This window comes from Lasioglossum baleicum, chromosome 14 (assembly GCF_051020765.1).
Source record: "Lasioglossum baleicum chromosome 14, iyLasBale1, whole genome shotgun sequence".
Classification (NCBI taxonomy): Eukaryota; Metazoa; Arthropoda; class Insecta; order Hymenoptera; family Halictidae; genus Lasioglossum; species Lasioglossum baleicum.
Window position 1 is genome coordinate 5101025 of NC_134942.1, and position 21210 is coordinate 5122234.

The 21210-nt window shown below is 43.3% G+C and overlaps 2 protein-coding genes across 8 annotated transcripts in view; one reads left to right on the plus strand and one right to left on the minus strand.

Moving 5' to 3' along the window:
- The window catches only part of Tgo (Aryl hydrocarbon receptor nuclear translocator homolog tgo), a 39560-nt gene extending 21831 nt beyond the window's left edge, over positions 1–17729 (plus strand). For 2 of the 7 annotated variants that reach the window (XM_076437775.1, XM_076437769.1), the window contains 10 exons: positions 6897–7058; positions 12473–12790; positions 13321–13521; positions 14359–14550; positions 14623–14781; positions 14898–15048; positions 15137–15297; positions 15685–15869; positions 15943–16087; positions 16403–17729. In XM_076437775.1, coding sequence (XP_076293890.1) covers positions 6897–7058; positions 12473–12790; positions 13321–13521; positions 14359–14550; positions 14623–14781; positions 14898–15048; positions 15137–15297; positions 15685–15869; positions 15943–16087; positions 16403–16620 — 1892 coding nt within the window. In that variant the 3' untranslated portion in view covers positions 16621–17729. The remainder of the gene's footprint in view (positions 1–6896; positions 7059–12472; positions 12791–13320; positions 13522–14358; positions 14551–14622; positions 14782–14897; positions 15049–15136; positions 15298–15684; positions 15870–15942; positions 16088–16402) is intronic. The other 5 variants (XM_076437770.1, XM_076437771.1, XM_076437772.1 and 2 more) reach the window with 5 other exon arrangements.
- A 908-nt stretch (positions 17730–18637) lies between these two features.
- LOC143215558 (U3 small nucleolar ribonucleoprotein MPP10) lies at positions 18638–21095 on the minus strand. Its single transcript, XM_076437776.1, has 4 exons — positions 20910–21095; positions 19313–20654; positions 19131–19239; positions 18638–19053 (listed from the first exon to the last, which is right to left on the minus strand). The coding sequence occupies exons 1-4, from the start codon at positions 20984–20986 to the stop codon at positions 18683–18685; spliced, it is 1899 nt and encodes a 632-aa protein (XP_076293891.1). The 5' UTR covers positions 20987–21095; the 3' UTR covers positions 18638–18682.
- Between the last annotated feature and the right edge of the window lie 115 nt (positions 21096–21210).

Below are 21210 nucleotides of genomic sequence, written 5' to 3' on the forward strand. Positions count from 1 at the left end.
TACAGCTCCGCTTTTGTCTACTCTTAATACCAGCCGTTCCGATTACACGTTTCACGGACAGGGAGTCATGCCGCAGCTCCGGGCTTCGAAAATTGTTGTCTAGGCGCTCGAATTATACCGGTGTCCGACTCCGACGAAGCTTCTAAAGCCCTCGGTCGAGTCGGCGCTTCTCCAATTCGATCGGACTCTCGCTAAATTATGGTAGCACGCCAGGGAACGCTGAATTGTTGGATTTCTTCGATGATAATTATGTCAAGTATAGTTTAACACAGTGGAGAAGTTGGATTTTATTCTGCGTAGTTAACGTTAGACCTACCAGTGCCGCACAGTGGGCTAAACCGACGAAATCTGTGTCAAAATGAAAGAACTTTCGATGGAAATGAGATAGAGAGATGAAATTTTTGCTTACGTGGAAATTGATTCGATAAATTTCTTCATCCAAGCACATATTCTAAATCTAAGTAAAATCTAAGTAAAGCCTTGTCATTTTCATAAGCTAAAACATTTTACATATTCGCCTTTAGTGCTCGGTAGGTTCAGTAATAAAAAAGATCCGCCGTCCCCAAATAAAATCACGAATATCATTGAACAGGATAGGAAACAATTTCACTCCGCATCGAATTGAGTAATTGAAGAGTGCCATTTTTGCGAAAGACTGGGATCAAGCGAGTTAGATCGAAATGGACGACTGACCGGCGCTAAACATCCTGAAAAAAGATCTCTGGAATCAGATCAATCGAGTTCGTTCACCCCTCGTCGTGGCCCGAAATGCGTCAGGACCACGGATTTCATGGAAATGGCAATGGAGGGCTCGGATGTCGCGGACGCCCTCCCCAAGAACCTCGCTTTTAAGTTAATAACGCAATTACGGCTGCTGCGGCGAGTCTCAACCCTTTTGTCCCCCCCGAGGGGCCCGAGTTCGGGGCCCGATCCTCTTTTTGTCGGTCGCGGCGCGCTAATGCGAACGGTACCCGACGTTTTTGGCAGCGGCCGGCGATTGTTCCGCGAAACCGCGGAATCGCCTCCTCCGTCGTCGAGGAACGCCGTTCCTTCTGCTTTTTCTACCCTTTCTTTCCGCGGAAATGCCGCCATGGATGCTGTAATTTCCTGCGTGGGTTCATCACAGTGACCGACCCCTTGCGGTGCCGCAAATACCTCAATGTCTCAACCATCAATCGCGCTATCGTTGCTTGACCTCGATCCCTATAAGAAAAATTTGTTCGTACGGATATTCGATCTCACGTTTGTCCGCTGCTTCTTCTACGACTCTCTGATTCTGGACGATTGTTCAATTATGGATGAAATCATCTTTCGAACAATTTATGAACCCTTGGCAGTCGAGTGTCAAACTTGCTGTACCATTGTTCACAATATTCTTTAATCACTACACGTTTAATTACTTCGTACTAATGGTAAGAGTAAAGTTTGATTGGCAATTTTTGTTGAAATCGGAATACGGCGGTCGAAAGAACCGATTCCGGTGATTCGAACGCACGGCGAGGACACTAACGGCGAGCTTGCAGCTTATCATGGCCGGGGAATTGATTCTTTTCGTCCACGATTCATTCGCAGAGCGAAGTTTATGGTTCCTCGATGGCGCGAGTGAAATTCGAAGAATATGGTACTCCGAAGGGGCGAAGGAAGGAGGGAACGAACACACAGCGATTCGACGATTACGCTTACACGGTAGTAAACGTACCGGGAGAGAATTTATCGTCTAACGCTCTCGCGTCTCACCCGTGATTATAATGTCTTCGTTCGGAAATGATTTAAGGGACACTTAACGAGCCGACCGCTCACGATGAAATCACTGCGCCAGGCTTTTATTATTTTGTGCTGGAGAGCCGTTCGGGATGAAAGCGATCCGAACGGTGGACGTTTATGCAAATCTGCTTGATCGACAATAAAATAGCTGGTTGAGGATAGGACACGCTTTGTTCGAGACGTTTTCATAAACGATGGAAATTACCTTGAGCGAAACTGAGAAGAAATTGCCTATGGCCATCGAACTCTGAATAATGTTATCAAGAATTCCGTCCTCAGGAAAATTCGAAATTAATGAAAAGATTAGCGAGTTCAGAAATCGTTTTGGAAACCCGGAAATACTTTCGCGGCAGTAAAAATGAATCGGCGTCCCGTTTCGGCTGGCAGACCTAACATCTGTCCCCATTAGCATGCGGGAATATTAAGATTTGGCATAAATCACTGGATGCTCGTTAGCATACGTCCGCCCGGTATGTTGCGCGCTCGGAATATATTCGATAACGAATACGATCGCATTAAACGATCGCTCGATCGATTCATAATTCATTTCATTGTTCCGTTCGCTGGCTAGAAGATAGAGACAGCGGGGAAACGAGAGAAAGAGAGGACAGACAATCGTTAGAACTTCTATCGACAGTTCGTTCGTACGGTCGTTAGACGAATCCATAATTCACAGCGCGGACGTTGTCATTTATAGGATCGCAGGTACGACGTGTACCGACGAACACGAACCACGACGAGCCAAGACGACGACGATCATCATGATGATGACGATGATGATGCCTGCGACTGATCGCCGCGATCTCCTTTTCCTCCTCCGCGTGTCCAGCCTCTTCTTTACCCCCCCCCCGAAGAATGATTTTATGTGTGCGGTACGTGTATCTCCGTGCCGACTTTGTATCATCGTAATGCGGAGATCGATGTACAGGGTGTACTCCTAAAAATTGCTCCTTCGACGATTTCATCGCAAACAACGATCTTCGATGATCTACTCCAATGCTGTTTTTCCAGTCAAACTTTTCTGAACACTTGACAAGATGGAGGCTACACTCCTGACGCAACATGGCGGCTGCTTACCGATCCTCCTCTTATCTTTGTAATTTCAGGTGTCCATGCATTTTTCCCCTGTGTTCGATAAACTGATTGATTGTCGCGGACTAATTGCTAAAGATAACGGAGACATCGATAGCCATCTCGAATCCTAATAAAAGTAGCTCGATAAAGTGCTACGTTGCATTCAGCGCGAAGACTCCGCCGTGTAGCAAAACAAATTATATGTGTTCAGATGTCACGTATCTTTGCACGGGAAGATTGTTAATTGGTCTAATCGTACAGTCCTCTGCTGATTCATTGTTAGCCAATCGAAACGGGACACTTCAATCGGCCAACTTTGAGAATATCGATCTGATTACTTCGGCTTGTTGTAATCGATGACGCAAAAGAGAAGTTCATATTTGGCTCCTGTCTTACGCAGTTGCGAGACGTTCTTGAAGTTGAAAATTCCCTCGAGCGATCCGAATGATATTTATTTTGATGAAAATACGGGAAAGTGCAAGATGAGATGAACTTTTCGAAAGATTCGTGAAAGGGTTGCTGGCTGGTTTAATATAAAAAAGAGTCTAATAGTTTCAGCTAATAAAAATTGATGAAGCACTTGAAATTCCCTCAATTGATCCGAATGATATTTATTTGGATGACAATTCGGGAAGTGCAAAGCGAGATGAACTTTCCGAGAGATTCGTGAAAGGGTTTAATATAAAAAAATCGAATGGTTTCAGCTAATTAAAATTGATGAAGCTCTTGAAATTCCCTCAATTGATCCGGATGATATTTATTTTGATGAAAATACGGGAAAGTGCGAAACGAGATGAACTTTTCGAGAGGATCGTGAAAGGGTTGCTGGCTGGTTTAATATAAAAAAGAGTCTAATAGTATCTGCGAATTAAAATTGATGAAGCTCTTGAAATTCTCTCGATTGATCCGAATGATATTTATTTTGAGGAAAATATGGGAAAGTGCGAAACGAGATGAACTTTTCGAGAGGATCTTGAAAGGGTTGCTGTCTGGTTTAATATAAAAAAAAGTCTAATAGTTTCTGCTAATTAAAATTGATGAAGCTCTTGCTGATGAAGCTCTTGAAATTCCCTCAATTGATCCGAATGATATCTATTTTGATGAAAATACGGGAAAGTGCAAAACGAGATGAACTTTTCGAGAGGATCTTGAAAGGGTTGCTGTCTGGTTTAATATTAAAAAAATCTAATAGTTTCAGCTAATAAAAATTGATGAACCACTTGAAATTCCCTCAATTTATCCGAATGACATTTATTTTGATGACAATACGGGAAGTGCAAAGCGAGATGAACTTTTCGAGAGGATCGTGAAAGGGTTGCTAACTGGTTTAATATTAGAAAATCGAATAGTTTCAACTAATTAAAATTGACGAAGCTCTTGAAATTCCCTCAATTGATCCAAATAATATTTTGAGGAAAATATGGGAAGTGCAAAACGAGATGAACTTTTCGAGAGGATCGCGAAAGGGTTGCTGGTTTTAGAATTGGGTCCGGTAGGATCGAGCACCCTGTATAGCCTTGGCTGGACCCACGGAGCGAGCGGGCAACTTCGGAACGTCTGACCCTTGACCCAGGAGTTCTCTCCGTCCTGCTCCACGGATCGCGTTCCTCTTCTGCCCGTTTCTCCTCGTGTTCTTCTACCGTCCTGCACGTTACATACCCTGCTTTATACTTGCGCTTTAAGCGCCCTGGCCTCTTTTAAATAGCGGGCCTGCTCGAGGGGGCCCACGCCGCTTCACCGAGCACCGAGCAGCGTTACCGATCCTCCTGGACTTCCAACCAAATGGAAGGAGGATCCTCCTGCCTCCGAACATCCACCTGGAATATCATTACTGCATCTCCTCCTGGGTCTCCGAATCTTCAAAAATCTAGCATTCTTTATTCCTGCATTCTATACTCCTGTTATACTATTGTCTTCTTCGTTGAAATATTTGATCAAATGCATTGTACCTCCTTTATCAAAGAAAGAAGGAGAACGTGCTCATATTCTCAAAGTACTTATTGTGGAAATTCTGTGCAGTCGGTGTACCACCGGAATGGATCGTGTTAATAAGCACTCGGGCATTTTAATCAAGATGGCGTCGCCAACTGGAGAACGATTTTATTGAATGGGGTCGCGGTGCTCCAGACGGGGTGGATGTCCTGGACGCGGAACTTAACGAGAGGTCAATGTTCACGACACGAAGACATTACCTTGGACATAAATCTAAACAATATTCTCCTGCAGTCACGTTTCATTTATGCTCCAATAATGACGGGCCCTTGCGACGCTGCAGCGAATTTTTAAGATACTCACGCCTCACGCTTGACGATACAAATACATATCGACATTTTCCTCGAGATCTTCTTGAAAAATTTGATTGTTGATTATAATCCAAGTTTTTCGTTCGCTATCGTTCGTCGAGGTATTGTAATGTAGTTCGCGGTGTTATTCGGTCGGAGGAATGCAAATTCGATCGGGCCAACGCGGGGCGTAATAAAAGAGAGGAAATTGAATGAAAGATGCCGCGGCATCTTGGGATTTCGATGCGCTTTCCCGTGTATTTACATCGACGGAACGAGACCCGTGGTTCCGAAGGCAGAATAAGTATGAGGTAATAGTTCCTGATGGACTCGGGATGAGATGGAGGGTCTTATCTCGCTGCTAGACACAAAAGGAACTCCTGCCTCGCGATACCACCCCGGTCACGGGAGCATCCTGGATGCCAGGCAAATTACCAAACGGAAATTCCCTTTCCAGAAATTCCTCCAGAATAAACTGTGAAATTTGCCCAAATCCAAAAAGGTCCAATAAATTTTACAGGAGGCAAAAAACGATTTAAAGGGAAACTATTTTGCTTTACTGGGAGATTTAAAATTCTGATATCGTGGCGCTAGCTAACAACTTATCGCTGAATTACTATTACTTGACTGCGGGTCTTTATGCAAAATAAAAATGTTCTTCATTGATTGCGGGGGAAGCAGGAATAAAATAAAAATTGACTTCATCCCTTAATGACTTCATTGCATTAAAAACGACATTGGAATGTTCTTAAAGTGTTATAATCCTTTACTGTTTTATATTTCACTCATCCAATTTCTTCATAAATGAAGTGCCTAACAAGGCGAAGCTGAAAACCCAGTTTCCATAAAAAGTACGATATGCAACAACCTAATATTAGATTTATCCACACAAGCAATTCTTTCTCTTCGGTATTGAACGAGGGTGAATTGAGAAATAAAATTCCGCCGGAGTGGGAGGGCAAGTTCCAAAAGTTTCTCGTGTACTATCCAGACCTGGGGAATTATCAGGAATTAAATGCCATTAAATTTACGATTGCTCGCCGACAATTACCGGCGCGGCACAGCGAGAAGAGACGTGTGTTCGCCCATTGCTCGCCTCCCTCGCCCGCTCTGGTAGCGTAATAACAGGGAGGCAACCCTGAAATTGTGGTCTCACCCGATATCCCGTCTCTCGATGGGGCATCGTTTCAGAATTTATTGGCGGCATCGATCACGAACACTCTTATCAATGACGCTCGCTCGATGGAAATTCCTCCGCGCCGCCGGATTCCTTCAAACGCGTCCAACGCGTTTCCGCTTTCGTCTCCGGCCGCAAAAAATTCTCCAACTACCCTCCACCAACCCGATAATGCCTGGACCACCATTTTCATTCGAACTTTCACCTCATTTTCATTTCACCTTTGTCCTATCCCGATTTTTACCCGAAAAATAATTTTTACAGCAAGAATAAAATATAACTAATGGATTGAGATTAAATAAGCACAAGATCGCGTTCATTCTGACTTCACACAATCGTGTGGTTTGCAATAGTATGTGCAACGTTAATTTTAAGAAACAACTGAACGTTGATTGGTCAACATCGAGATTCAATATTGCTGAAGAATTCTTCCCGAGAGATTTCGGGAGGTTTTCTCCAGCGTATCAAGCAATCCCATGTTCTCCGGTGTCCTCGTGTGTAATCTCGGATCCGGCGGGTCGTTTACGATCGTCCCACCGTCAGACGAGAACCCATTTCTCGAACTGTGCAATTACCTTGGTTTTGTCTTGCGACTTACTGCAGGGAGAATCATTGCGAAATCGAGCGGCGGCGGCGGAACAAGATGACCGCCTACATCACCGAACTATCGGACATGGTGCCGACGTGTTCAAACCTGGCGCGGAAACCGGACAAATTGACTATACTCAGGATGGCGGTCGCCCATATGAAGACCCTCAGGGGTGAGTACCTTCTCTCGCTACCTTCCTATTATCCCCGATTGAGTCATCGAGAACGCGAATCGCACCTATCTAACCACTTACCATCAATTTTCTCGTTTCATCAATTTCGCCATCGCGCAAAAGTAAAAACGACCTAAATCGCCAAGTTGGAAAATGACAGGCGAGCTGCAACAACTGTTCTCCATAATTCTGCAGCGAAGGAGCAACAATGTCAGCTTCGTAAATGCTTTCAGTTCTCCGATACTCATTTTACAGTTCTGAAAGTGAAAACGATCATTTATGTCGTTTTCGCCAAGTTTCAAGATGACAAGCGAGGTATATAATATGTATACCAAACGTTCTCCATAATTCTACAGCGAAGGAGTAAAAATATCAGCAACATTAATGGCAAAATCTTGCTGAAGAGGCGAATAAATACTTTCAGTTCTCCGATACTCGTTTCACAGCTCTGGAAGTGAAAACGATCTGAATCACAAAGTTTAAAGATGGCAGCCAAGAGATCAAGAGCTTCTACGTGTACATTCAAACGTTCTCCATAATTCTACAGCAAAGAAGCAACAATGTCAGCTTCGTAAACGGCAAAATCTTGCTGAAGAGGCGAATCAATACTTTCAGTTCTCCGACACTCATTTTACAGCTCTGGAAGTGAAAACGATCTGAATCACGAAGTTCAATGATGGCAGCCAAGAGATCAAGAGCTTCTACGTGTACATCCAAACGTTCTCCATAATTCTGCAGCGAAGAAGCAACAATGTCAGCAACATTAATGGCGTGATCTTGCTGAAGAGGCGAATAAATACTTTCACTTCTCCGATACTCATTTTACAGCTCTGGAAGTGAAAACGACCTGAATCACAAAGTTTAAAGATGGCAACCAAGAGATTAAGGGCTTCTACGTGTACATCCAAACGTTCTCCATAATTCTGCAGCGAAGAAGCAACAATGTCAGCAACATTAATGGCAAATTCTTGCTGAAGAGGCGAATCAATGCTTTCAGTTCTCCGACACTCATTTTACACCTCTGGAAGCGAAAACGATCTGACTCACAAAGTTTAAAGATGGCAGCCAAGAGATCAACGAGCTTCTACATTCAAACATTCTCCATAATTCTACTGCGAAGAAGCAACAATATCAGCTTCGTTGCAAAATCTTGCTGAATAGGTGGAAATGTTCATTGATAGGTGAAGAAAAGTTCACTGACACTAATTTTACAGGTCTAGTCTGGTACGTTTAATAATTCTTTACAGTCCTACAGTGAAACAATGCTCGAATGATAGCTACGATATTCGAAGCAACGATCAACCACGTAGATTCTCAAAGTTCAGCATCGATAGTCGCAGTTGAAAAGGAATCGAGCTCGCTGGCCAGGGCGTAATTCAATCGCCCCGCGTCAAAACTCGAAGATCGCGTTGCCGAAGTTATTTCGCTGCCCGTGCCGGATAACTCAAACATCTCGGCGACGTAATCGTCACGTCCGTTTGCTGGCTACTTTGCGTCCACTTTATCGGACACACCTATGTGCCCGCAGTGAAATTGTATTTTCTACACCGTTCGATAATACCGTTGCAAATTCGAAACTTTGATTAGCGAACTCCTGCAGGGTTCGGGCTACGGTAGACACAACCGAGAGGACGTTGACCGGGTCCGACACTCGTGCCGAACGTAATCCCACGTGTACCATTCGTCCGATCGTCATCCACGAACCGGCATAATCGAATCAAATCGGGACTGTTCTTCTCAAGCTTCTTTTCCAACCCAATTACATTCTTGCTGGACAAATAGCGTTCTTCCTGAAGAAACTAGAAATATCTCGAGGACCAGTGCACCGACCTGCACGAAATTTTTTATAAACATTCTTCAGACAGTGATTTAGTATTTTTGCTATAAAATCTTTTCTATTAGTTGCTCAATTTGTTGATTAGAATTTTTACTAGATAATTATACATTGCTGAAGAAACTAGGAATATCTTGAGGACCAGCGAACCGATCTGCACGAAATTTTTTGTAGACGTTCTTTAGACTGTGGTTTAGCATTTTTGCTATAAGGTCTTTTCGATTAGTTGCTCTTGTTGATCAGAATTTTTACTAGATAAATATACATTGCTGAAGAAACTAGGAATATCTTCAGGACCAGCGAACCGATCTGCACGACATTTTTAGTATTCGCTATAAAATCTTTCCAGTTGAAATATTTCGAGGTACGAAATTTTTATAGACAGTTTTTGATCACTGCGATTTAGTAATTGCTCAGTAATGTTTGTGTGATCGCTTTCCACGGGCCAGTTAATAATCCGTGGTCCCAGTACCTGTAGCATCGAAAGGGGGATGACTACAGTCGTTTCACGGGTTCGTCCGGTTGTTGTCAGTCTCCGAGAAGCCATCCGGCCGGCGGGTTGCACCGGAACGGTCGTAATTCACCGAAGGTTTCGTCGGTTGTTGGTCATATCGAATGCAGAAAGCGCGATTATATGCTTCCGGTGTAAGAATGGGTGGAGTTGCTCGGTCGGCTGTCCCTTTAGCCCCGGACGAGCGAGCGGCACGGCTCGGTGAGAGCTTAGGTTCTCTTCTGTGCGTGCACACACGCACTCAAACCCAGCACACATGCCTCGTTGTTCCCCTCCCCGTTTCTGGATCGGTGTGCGTGCCGTGATTCCCAGCTAAGTATTGGTGGTGCGTCGCATTGTTTATAGCCACTTCTCCTCTTTCCCGACAAGAGGGCCGCTGAATACAAATTGCTCGAACCGGAGAGCCTCTCTCTTACCTGACCGGGAGGAGAGGCTATCGCCTCCGGGATACGTCGACGATCGTTCCCGCACCGCGTTGTACACGCACCCCTTGTCCTCGTTGCGCCCGACGCACCTCTCGGTCCCGAGGTTCATCCTAAACCTCCGAAACGTCAACCAAATTCAGACGGTCCCACCGATTTTTCTCGAGTCTCATCAGGGACTTGGCTGGTCTTCTTGTTTGTTTTATAGTTTAAGGACTGTTAGGAAAAAATGCATTTACGCACTCGCATCCCCTCTAAAGATGACGGTCGAAGGGAATGTGCGGGGCTCGACGCGGTACTCTCAAATTGCACCGGGCCCATACCCACTAAAAAGACCTAACAGGACTCAGGATTGAGACCTTATCCACCTCCAACAGGACGAGAGAATGATGAGCACTGCGACCCGCTTTTACCACTCCTGTTCTTGTCTTCTAGGGACTTGGCTGCTCTAGTGGAAAACGATGTGCAGGTTCGGGGGATGCTATGCTGAAGGATCTATCAATTAAAAAGTCTTTCCGAAAATTCAGAGGCTATAAATCGAAGAAAAATTTGTACGAACTTCCACACAAAGATTGAGGACACAGGACCTAGAAGAGGTTCCTGAAGTTGGAGCTAAACCTGAACCTTTGAAACGTCAACCAAATTCAGACGATCCCACCGATTCTTCTCGAGCCTGATCAGGGACTTGTCTGATCTGGTGGAAAGCGATGTGCAGGTTCGGGGATGCTATGTTGAAGGATCTATTAATTAAAAAGTCTTTCTAAAAATGCATAGGCTATAAATCGAAGAAAAATTTGTACTTGCACACAAAGATAGGGGACACAGGACCTGGAGGAGGTTCCTGAAGTTGACGAGAAGTTCAAAGTAGACTTTCGTCGTGGGAGCTCTGTTCAGAGTTGGACGTTGAAATGGGAGGTTCGTCGAGAGACAGGCAAGAGAGACGAAGAAATTCGGTGCCGAACGACGGTACCAAAAATGAGGACGGAGCAGCTCGGCAGCGCAGGTAACTATCGAGGTGCAAGATCGGAATTGCAAAGCGGACAGGATCCCGCGAGGCGGCAGTGAACGAGACAGCGAGGGAGTGAGTGAGAGAGAAAGGTAGAAAGAAGGAGAGAAAGGGGGGAGGGGAGAAAGAGAGACAGAGAGGGGCGCGATGCGATCTTTACCCCGATATACGGAGAAATTCCGGGAAGAGGTACTTTAACGACTTCCAAACAAGATCTATGGAAGACCCCGGGTGACCTTCGTTACCATTACCTTCCACGTGGAGAACGTCTTCGATGGACATTAATGCCGCGCGATTCGGTCGGGTTTCCTCTCCACGAGCGCCCGGAGACGGACGATCCAGCGTGTCGGCCCGCCGGCGATCTTAGCACGCTCTTGATCTCGATCTATATACACTATTACGTTTAGTAGCGACGTAAATCATAGTGAACCCGATGGCTTCACTTCCACGGTGATCTTACGATCTGCTCTCTCTTCCGAGCCGTCCGCAACGGGCTTCTTCTTGCTGTCCTTCAAGACGACGCGCTGGAATATTCCTCTCTGAACCTCCGCCGAAGTCTGCGCTATCCTCCTGGAAAGACGATAGTCCCAGGGGCTACGTACACTTTGAAGAACAAGGTCGAATAAGAGAACTTTTATTTCCTGAAAGATCATTTTTATTAGAAAATGTGGTAACCATTGAAGAATAATATCCAGTAGAGGATAGATGCAGAAGAAAGAAGATATTTGATCATACCTCGCCGCGCTAATTATCCGAAGAATTCTAAATGAAAATTAGACTCGCTCGAAACAAGAAAAACCAAAGTGAAAGACACAACCCTTGTGTAATCAACCGGGTATCCATTTACTGTATTTCTTTCAACGATTTGTTAATGTTCCTCTAAAAATATTACAAAATTTCTCTGAATGTCCATTCTTTACTCGCCAATATACAGGGTGCGCCATCTTTTACGTCGGTATGTGAATATTGAATAACTTTAAAAAAAAACAACCGATTTCCATATATGAGGTATTTTTATTTAATTTGGTCCTTTACAATTTATTCGAACTAGCTTTTGAATACAACATCAATCAAGTGGCCGCCTTTATTCGCCAAAGCAAAATGTGCCCTTTTTGCTGCGTTTTCGTGGTTAAAATTGTACTGAATTGACGTTTCAAAAACATGTTTACTCAAGTCAATCGATTGATAAATGTTAAAGTTATTCAATCTTTATATACCGACATAAAAGATGGCGCACCCTGTATTAATTCTTAATGAAGACCTATAACATGTTAAATACAGAAAGGTTTTTTGGTTGACTACGTAAGGGTTACGAGATAAACGGTCCAGAGACCCCAGATCTCAACGAGTCTCGAAAGCTAAATTTTTAGGGGATGTAGAGCTGGTCGATCGATAGGGGGGTGGAGATGTTCAACAAAGGAACTATTAGATCCCAAGCCCAAAGCGTCTTGGATCTTCACGTACAAGGGTACTCGTGCATTCGTCCCGCCTGGGAAGTGTTACTCGATACACGTGCACTCTCTGTCTTGCGACTGAAACTTTCCGATCGATAGCGGTCGTTTAGAAGAAACGTGATTCGCTGGGGTGTCCTTCTTCGATTGAGAATCGATTGACATTTGCTTGTAATTTCATTTGTCTCAGGTACCGGAAGCACGCCGACGGACAACGCGTACAAACCTTCCTTCCTCACCGACCAGGAGCTGAAACATCTTATTCTGGAAGCGGCCGATGGATTCCTGTTCGTAGTCAGCTGCGACACAGGCAGGATCATCTATGTTTCCGATTCCGTCGCACCCGTTTTGAACTACACGCAGAGCGACTGGTACGGGACCAGTCTGTACTCGCAGGTCCACCCTGATGACACGGAGAAGGTGAGGGAGCAGCTCAGCGCAGAGGAGCCGCAGCACGGAGGCAGGGTGCTGGACCTGAAGACGGGGACTGTCAAGAAGGAGGGCCAGTGTGAGTGGACGCTGCCTCTCTTCCATCCTATTTCTCATCGGGGCCTCCTCAAAACCCGTCCGCTGAAACCCGAAAGAATAGAAATCTGTCCTGTCCTGATGTTTCGATGATTTTTAGATATATTATAAATAGACTGCGGATCTTTATGCGTTCATAGGAAAATTGAGTAGATGAATTTCAAAATTGTTGGAAAATTGCAGACAATTTTTATTTTGCATGAAGATCCGCAGTGTACTGATCAACGCACTATTTGCTTGATGAATTCAATGTCTACCATCAGAGTTGGGCAGTAATTAATTACATCTTCAATTACATGTGCAAAAGTGGACTATAATTACAATAAGAAAACGGTTAAGTGGTCCAAAACATAAAAATTAGTGGTTTAAAAGAACAATTACACCGAAGTAATCGTTAGACTCAATCACAATTACTGGTTGTTTAACGTTACTGTTAAAAACCGTACATTTCATATGCAACGACCTAATAGTTGGACCCAAAGGAGCGGATTGTTGAACTTTTGCGTGTTGCAGCGTCCATGAGGATGTGCATGGGCTCGAGGAGGGGCTTCATCTGTCGCATGAAGGTCGGGAACCTTCAGACAACCGGCGACATGGCCGCCGCTCATGGTCTCCACCGCATGAAGCAGAGGAACTCGTTGGGCCCGGCCAGAGACGGTCAGAATTACGCGGTGGTCCACTGTACAGGATACATCAAAAACTGGCCCCCTACCGGTGAGTTTGGCCCCGACATGTTCTCCAATGTTTCGTCGTTAATCGTCGGACATATAACGGTCGGCACCGCGACGTAGCGCCAACTTTCTATTTTAAAGCGAGGGAGACGGCTCGCAGGTGGAATATGAACGAACCCGCGCCTGGCTTCGTAGAAATACGGGGATAGCGACGTTTGTACTATAAATTAAGAGCTGCCGGGGGCTAGAGCCGGAGACAGACCACGGACGGATACCGTGCGGATCGGTTTATAAGAATGAATGGAATCGTCTTGACCTAACAGCCGACAGACGGGCCGGAATACCGATAACTATGCCGGGACACACGGGTCTTCGATGCGGAATTCGTATGCCGTGTCGCGGCCCCCGATACATAATCAGAAAGACCGTCACTCGATCCTAGTCATTTTCAAACGAACTTTTATACGAATTTAACGGTTGTTAAACGCCTCTTCCTGCTAGCCAGAAATTTGGCATTTCTCTCGTTCGAACCGATACCGAAACTGAATCATGATTAACTGAAACAGTGGAAGTTGTAATTCGACATTGCATGGAGCATAAGCTTTTTGGCAAAACAACGTTTATGATGGAGGCTTCTCTGAGCAGAGGACCCACTATGACATGTCTGAAGATTTAATTCTCCAAAATGACTATCCTCTACTAATGTATCAAAGAGACAGAGATGGCTCCATCCGCGCAGACACAAGTCTAACTCGGACTAGTATAAGTAATTGTAAGCCTGACACACTTAGCACGACACTGTAGTACGCATCAGCATAGAAATCACAACCAGTGAATGATTATGAGGAGTCATAGACTGATTCATAATTTTACGCTGTAGGTGATTTTGTTCCCCCATGTGTACCAGGTGTGGGCATAGGTGACAGGGGGCCTGGTAGTGTTCAAGCTAGACCTGACGGTGTAGTTGCAGATGAAAACACCAGCAGCAATTGCTGCCTGGTTGCCATTGGACGACTACAGGTCACTAGCACACCAAATAGTAGCGATTTAGCAGGTTCCAATAGCAATAATGGTAAGCGAACAATGAATTAAACATCATTTCGATTACGATACCTCGAGCCTTCTAATTGTGTATGATTTTCAGAATTTATCTCGCGTCACTCGGCCGAAGGTAAATTTACCTTTGTGGACCAAAGAGTCGGTGGAATTCTAGGCTACACACCTTCAGAACTCTTAGGTCACCCGTGCTACGAATTCTTCCACCCGGAAGACTTAACGCACATGAGAGAAAGCTTCGAGCAAGGTAAAGTACCTGGGAACAGGGCTTGAAACGGTTCTGATAATAAATCTTCAAGCCCTGCGTGGAAAGAACCGATTGTCCTCCTGTTGATTGTCGTTAACGAATGCTTGTCTCAGCAGTGTTGAAGCTGAAAGGCCAAGTGGTGTCTGTGATGTACAGATTTCGAGCCAAAAATCGCGACTGGGTGTGGTTAAGGACGTCCGCATTTGCATTTTTAAACCCGTTCAACGACGATGTCGAATACATTGTCTGCACCAACACGCATGCAAAGTAAGTACATTCATATGTCCGTGACTGATGTTCACGGCATATCTCAATCTAAATTCATCCTAACGGATGCGCCTATTCCTTATTGAAGATCATTCCATCCTGGCAGCGATGGTCATACAGAGACCGAAGCTGTACCTGCCTACGGACAACCTGGCTTGGACTATTCTCTTCAAAGACATCCTGCTAGGGATCCTCTGTACTCGGGGCATCACATGATGCCTCAACATCCAGTGACTGTAGCTACAGCTGGTAAGCCGTCCCGCTTCTTTTCCGAAGTTGAAGTTTCGGAAGTATCTTTGCAATCTCGGTAATCGTGAATTAAAGGGGTAGACTCGTTTTTCTTCTCATTTCTCCAGAATGCAAAGATGCGGGTTTTCAGTAATCAAAAACGCTAGACGAAAGATTAATCTAGTTCTAATAGAACTCAAAAGTCCTATTTTTACGTTTACGATGCTTAATTTTCGTACACCTGTGCATGTAGCTATTTTCATAAAGCTGCGACAGCTAGATGCTGCCGAATAATGCAAATTACGCCTCGTAAACGTACAAATAAGAAGGCGCATCCCGCACTCTCGCAATTCTAGAAACGAGTATAGCCCCTTAAAATCCTAATGTTAATGCGAGTCCGTTCGACAGGTCCTCAACAGCCCAGGCCGTCCAGTACGCAAAACGTGTATCAGGGTTACGAAACCACCCAGTCGCCGATAGCTTACGGCTCACCTGGCCAGCAGAGCGCATCTTCGTCGGTTTTAAGTAGAATCCAAAAGCCAGCAAATACATCGCCGACCCCGGTGCAGCAAGCTTGGGCTATCGGAAGACAAGTGAGTGCACACGTACTCAATTTCCTTTCATCATTCTCAACTTTGGTTACTAATCAGTGTGTGCGTTTCTCAGCAGCAACCAGTAACAGAAGGATATCAGTACAGTCAATTAAGTCCATCTAGGTCACCGAGCGGACCAACTTATACTCAATTAAGTAGCGGTGCTAGGACACCTGCTACACAGTATCATGCTGTCACCACAGTGCCTAACAATCCGGGTAACTATGGCTATAATTTTTATACCGGGTCTCCTTTATTTAATCCCTTTGCACTCGGAGCTATTTTAACTCGAAAATTAAACGTTTGTTCGACCTAGAATATTTCCATTCTCATACAATACTTAAATGTTTGGCAATTGATTAGATACCAACATATTTAATACCGTAAACAATATTTTTAATAATGGTACAGCAATTTTTATTGACGCCTCAGAGTTACCACTCGAGTGCTAAGGGTTAATACTAATCCTTTATCTACCGGCAACAAATCATTAGATTACTATTTAAAATTTCTAACGCCGGCGAATTTGTTAGGTATGTGGGGGTGGCAGAGTCAACAGCATCAAGCACCTCAGCCAGACGGCGGACAATCAAATCCTCAAGTGACTGGGCAAGCTCAACCACCCCATCCTGCTCAGGGTGGACCTGGCACGCAACCCCAAGAGCTCTCGGACATGTTGCAGATGCTGCAAGACCAGGGCGGAGCGTCCGGTTTCGAGGAGTTAAATATGTTCAATACTAATTTCGAGTAGCGACAAGGAAATAGCATCGAAGATTGTCTACCTTAAAGAAACTTTGAGGTTCGAAATCATTGGCACACTGTCTCGAGATCATGCCGAGCATCATAATCAGCACTTTTACTTCAGCAATTAATTGAAAGTTCGCAATTAGCACCTCACGTATTAAACTTTGACCCGAATCGACAGCGAGGATCAGAACGGCCTAACTTCGTCGGTTCGTTAGCGTTTCGTTTCATGAGAAGTTTCATTCGACCACGTCGAAGGAGATACGATTGCAATGATCGTACGAGATGTTCGGACAATTCGCCGGAAATTCATGAAAATCATTTTGTGAAAGTGCCATTAGACGTATCGTTGGGAAAAAGAAACAAAGGAAAAATGGTCACTTATAATACGCACAGATAAATCACAGTGGAGGAGGTTTAGGTAGCTTTTTAAAGGAAAATACACGGACATCATCGTGAGAGGATCGTTCGAACGATAGCTATGATTTTACTTTTAAGTTTGTTCGTTTATCTTTTTTGTGGTTAAGGATCGTGTTGAATGAATCATTGTGGAAATCATTCTTCTTTTATTACTTCCCGTTGTTGATCTGATTTTAGGACGTAAGAAGAGCATTCTTAGAAACGATGTTTGTAAATTAGAGATTAAACTGTGAACTCTCCCCGTTCTGATTTTTAACGAAATAAACGCATTTATGTAGTTAAGTTATATTTAAATTGTACATGGAACCGAAGAACGATGACTCGAAGAGGCCGCGGGGTTTTCGCGGAGCTATTGTTGACTGGATGTAAGTATGTATAAATTTTTGGATGAGACAAAAAATACGTGCGAGATCTGTAATTTGTTCGGAAGAGCGACGCTTCGTTAAGGTTTCGGAACTGCGTGTATCGTGTACGATTGCTATCACCTTTTACATTGTTATAGGAGTTGAACATCGCATCTGTGCTTATTAATAAGTAATACGGGACAATAGTCTCGATTTTATTTAAAAAGGAAAAGGAAACGAGAGAGCACTTCGACTAAAAAAGAAATAATACTAAATTTAACGAGGTGCATCCTAAAAATTAAGGGTGAAGAAAAGTATTTTTAAAACTTCTCAATCAAATCTATACAAATCACGGTAATTTTAATACCAGCTTATCGTTAGATTTCTAAGGTTAGCTTAATTATTTTAATTTAGATCTTTGTAATTATAAACAGTGCAATCATAAGAATCAACACTCTATGGACAAAAAGGAAAAAAAAGAGAAAGGGAGATTGTTTGAACTCGACGATGTACAAAAAAAATTATGTAATCCACTTTTGCTTCTCTGTGCAAGACACCATTTTTAGATATTCCTAAAGAAAAAAAAATATAGATAATGTTACACATACGAATAATTGCATTTATAAGTAACCACGTGTGATTTAGCGCATTTGTACATGTCTAGAGAATTCCGATAAGCAAAGATCGAAACGAAAAAATTGCAGCATATCATAATGAATTGGGAACATTTTTACTAATATATAAAAAGTATACAACACGCGTACGATTCTTTTTTCTATCATCCTGTGTCGGAAAGTAGTTTCACTGACTATTGCTCGGACAATAATTAACGTCTCGATGAGTGCATCGATATGTATTCGCGAACGATCGATTAAATTCCAAATCACGCCTGTACAACATTTTCGGGGCCCTTTATCCTTGATCGTTCGCGATCATGCTCCTCCACCGTGCCCTTTATGAAAGTAAGGTCAGCTTCGAACTTGATTTTGTGCAAAAAGAAATAGTTACCTGAAGTTTCTATTATGGAATTATTTAAAAAATGAAAGAAAAGAACGGTAGGATAATATGCGCTCGTATGAAACGAAACTATTATTTATAGATTCCTCCAGTGCGCTTATTATATTACATAAATATAAAAGTTGTATGAATCACGGAACAATTGGTAATATAAAGTCCACATTCGTGTTGGAGAGCTGGCGTAATTATTCAACCCTTTGTATTCTTTTTGTTCTCGTAGAGCTACTAGAAAATCTGAACAACTGCGACTGTACATGTTCTCCTGTATTTAAAAAAACTATACAAAAGTTATAATTTCAGTTTGATTGCGGTCAGAGAGTCCTTCTGCTTCTTCTTCGAACGTGCGTCAGTCTTGGACTTGATGTGACTCTTCACTTGGTCTTGCAGTTGATTGAAGAATGCAGTCGACGACTTTGGAACCCTGTGCCCCGTCTCATCCATTTTGACAATGTTCCGATTATTGATTAATTTCTTCGTCAGCTCCGCTGCCTTGTCCTTCTTATATTTCTTTGCTATTCCTGGTTTCATCGCGTTCAGTTTCTCCTTCTTTTCCATGGCTTCGTGTCGGGCACGCTGCTTCATCTTCTTGTGCCTTCGTTCCCGTTTCATGTCCGTCTTCGTCCTCTCTGCTCTGTCCATGAGATCGCCTCGTTGTTTTTCTGAAGAACATAACGCGTGAACAATATCAATAAATATTTAAAACATCGAAACATGTTTTCCCCAATGAAATAGCTACCCTTAATCTCTTCCGGAGCCAATAAAGCAGCATCGCTGACCGCTACCGGCGCCACTTCCTCCATGTTAATTGCCGGAACATTGCTGATGACCTTGATCTCCGGTTTTGCCTGAAACAAATACGTGACATTAGTAAAAAAAAATAGCAAGACGAATTAGCTGCGAATTTTGTCATTATTTTACCGGTTTCGGGGTGTAGTGGAAGTTAGAAAGTGCATCCAGTTTCAAGAACACAGAGTGCATCATCTCCCTGATTTCTGTGTGCAACTTTGGTTCCTCTTCCTCTTTCTCCTCGTATTCTGGATTCAGTGCTTGCTTCTGTTTAAGATATTCATTCTCGTAAATCTGGGACAAACTCTCTTTGCTCTTTTCCTGGTTCAAGACCAGCTTCTTCTTGTACTCCATCGGAGTCTCGACTGGTTTGAATTTCTTCTCCACGTCGTCCCAAGCTTTGTCCTTTATCCTTTGTTTAATGATATCCTCGAGTTTTAAAGTTGTTTGCTCGGTAATGACTGGAGCAGGCCTCGTTGTTATATCAAATTCGACAAACTCCTCCAGCAAGGAATTCTGCGGCCTGCTGGCAGCGCTAACTTCGCCCTTCAGTTGCCAGGGTTTCTCTGCCACCGCTTCTTCTTCCAGCTGCTGGATCCTCTCTAGTAATCTCTCTTGACGAGTTTCGAGAGAGGATTTCATTTCTAGATCTTCCTTTTTGTTGTCAGATTTATTTTCTATGCTGTCCGTGTCATCAGAATCGTTTGTGAGATTGAAGCTCACTTTTTTCTTGGACGATTTGCGCTCGTCTTCTTCCTCATCCGTGTTCATTCCCTCGTCCGAATCATCGCGCAGAGAATCATCGTCTAGATCTTTACTATCAGCGTTTTTGTACTGTACAGAGTCTTTGGCTTCTTCGTCCTCGCTCTGTGGACTATCGAAGAAATCTGTGTACTTCAACAGCTTCTCTTCACCACTTTTGCTCTCTTCGTCGTCTGAATAATCATTGAACAAATCCACTGATTCCTCATCAGAGTCTTCCTCATTCTTCTCATTCTGTACTTCCTTCCTTTCTTCTTTGGTCAGATACTCGTCTAGTTCTTGCAATTTAAAGAATTTGTCATCTACTATGGATGGTTTCTTTCTCTGCTTGTTCACGACTTTCTTTTGTTTCTTCGAATCGTCTTCCAATTCCATCTCACTGTCCAAACCACCTTCATCGGACATGTTCTCTTCTTCTTCTTCGTCATTGTCTTCTACAGTTTCTTCGTTGCTATGTACAATCTCCGGTTTTCTTGCGCTTACCGGTATCGCAAATTTCTTACTTTCTGCTAGAGCCTTCGAAACGCCTGTTATAAAATGTATAAGTTCACCTTCATTCTGTAATTCGAGTTGCTGCCAGATCTGCTCTTCATCGAAACCTTCCGTTACAAGCTCTGGTAGTGCATTTGTGTTTCTTTTCGATTGCTCTTTTGTGAAGTCGTACAAGCGTTTCGTTGAATTTTTGAAATCTAATGCTGCTTTATTTTGTATGCTATAATATTAGTGAATTGATTTAACAATAATACATATTAGCAGACAGCGGATGTTTATGCAAAATAAAAATTTTGTACCCGAATTGCAACAAACGTAACATACTAATATGTTTAATAGGTTGAAAATAATATGATAGAATTTTGAAATTCTTCTGTCATAAATTACGCCTATTCATTTTTGTTATAAATGCATAAAATCCGCTGTCTACAAATTAGGTTATGATATCTTCATAAACGGAGCACGAACAACTTACCTCAAAAATAGTTCCCGTCTTCTAGTATTATTATCAATTACAGATAGAATATTGCCAAGTATTTCTGTTTCAGACATTGTAAATGCACATCTATTTTAAAATTGTTCGAATCAAAGTTTCATCGGGAGGTTATGTTTATATCATGTATGCACACTAAAGCATGACTCAAACATCGAGGAAATTGACAACTATTATCACAGACGAAATAGGAGATAGAGCAAACAACTCATGCGATTTTCTGCTCACGTGTGTTGTTTTACCGACTTCAAAATTCAAATAAAGATAATGGGAAAGATCATAT

Coding starts and splice junctions, on each gene's coding strand:
- LOC143215558 (XM_076437776.1), bottom strand. CDS start 20,986: ATGTCTGAAACAGAAATACTTGGCAATATTCTATCTGTAATTGATAAT. Junction 20,655..20,909: donor AGACGGGAACTATTTTTGAG/GTAAGTTGTTCG, acceptor CTAATATTATAG/CATACAAAATAAAGCAGCAT. Junction 19,054..19,130: donor GGCTCCGGAAGAGATTAAGG/GTAGCTATTTCA, acceptor TATGTTCTTCAG/AAAAACAACGAGGCGATCTC.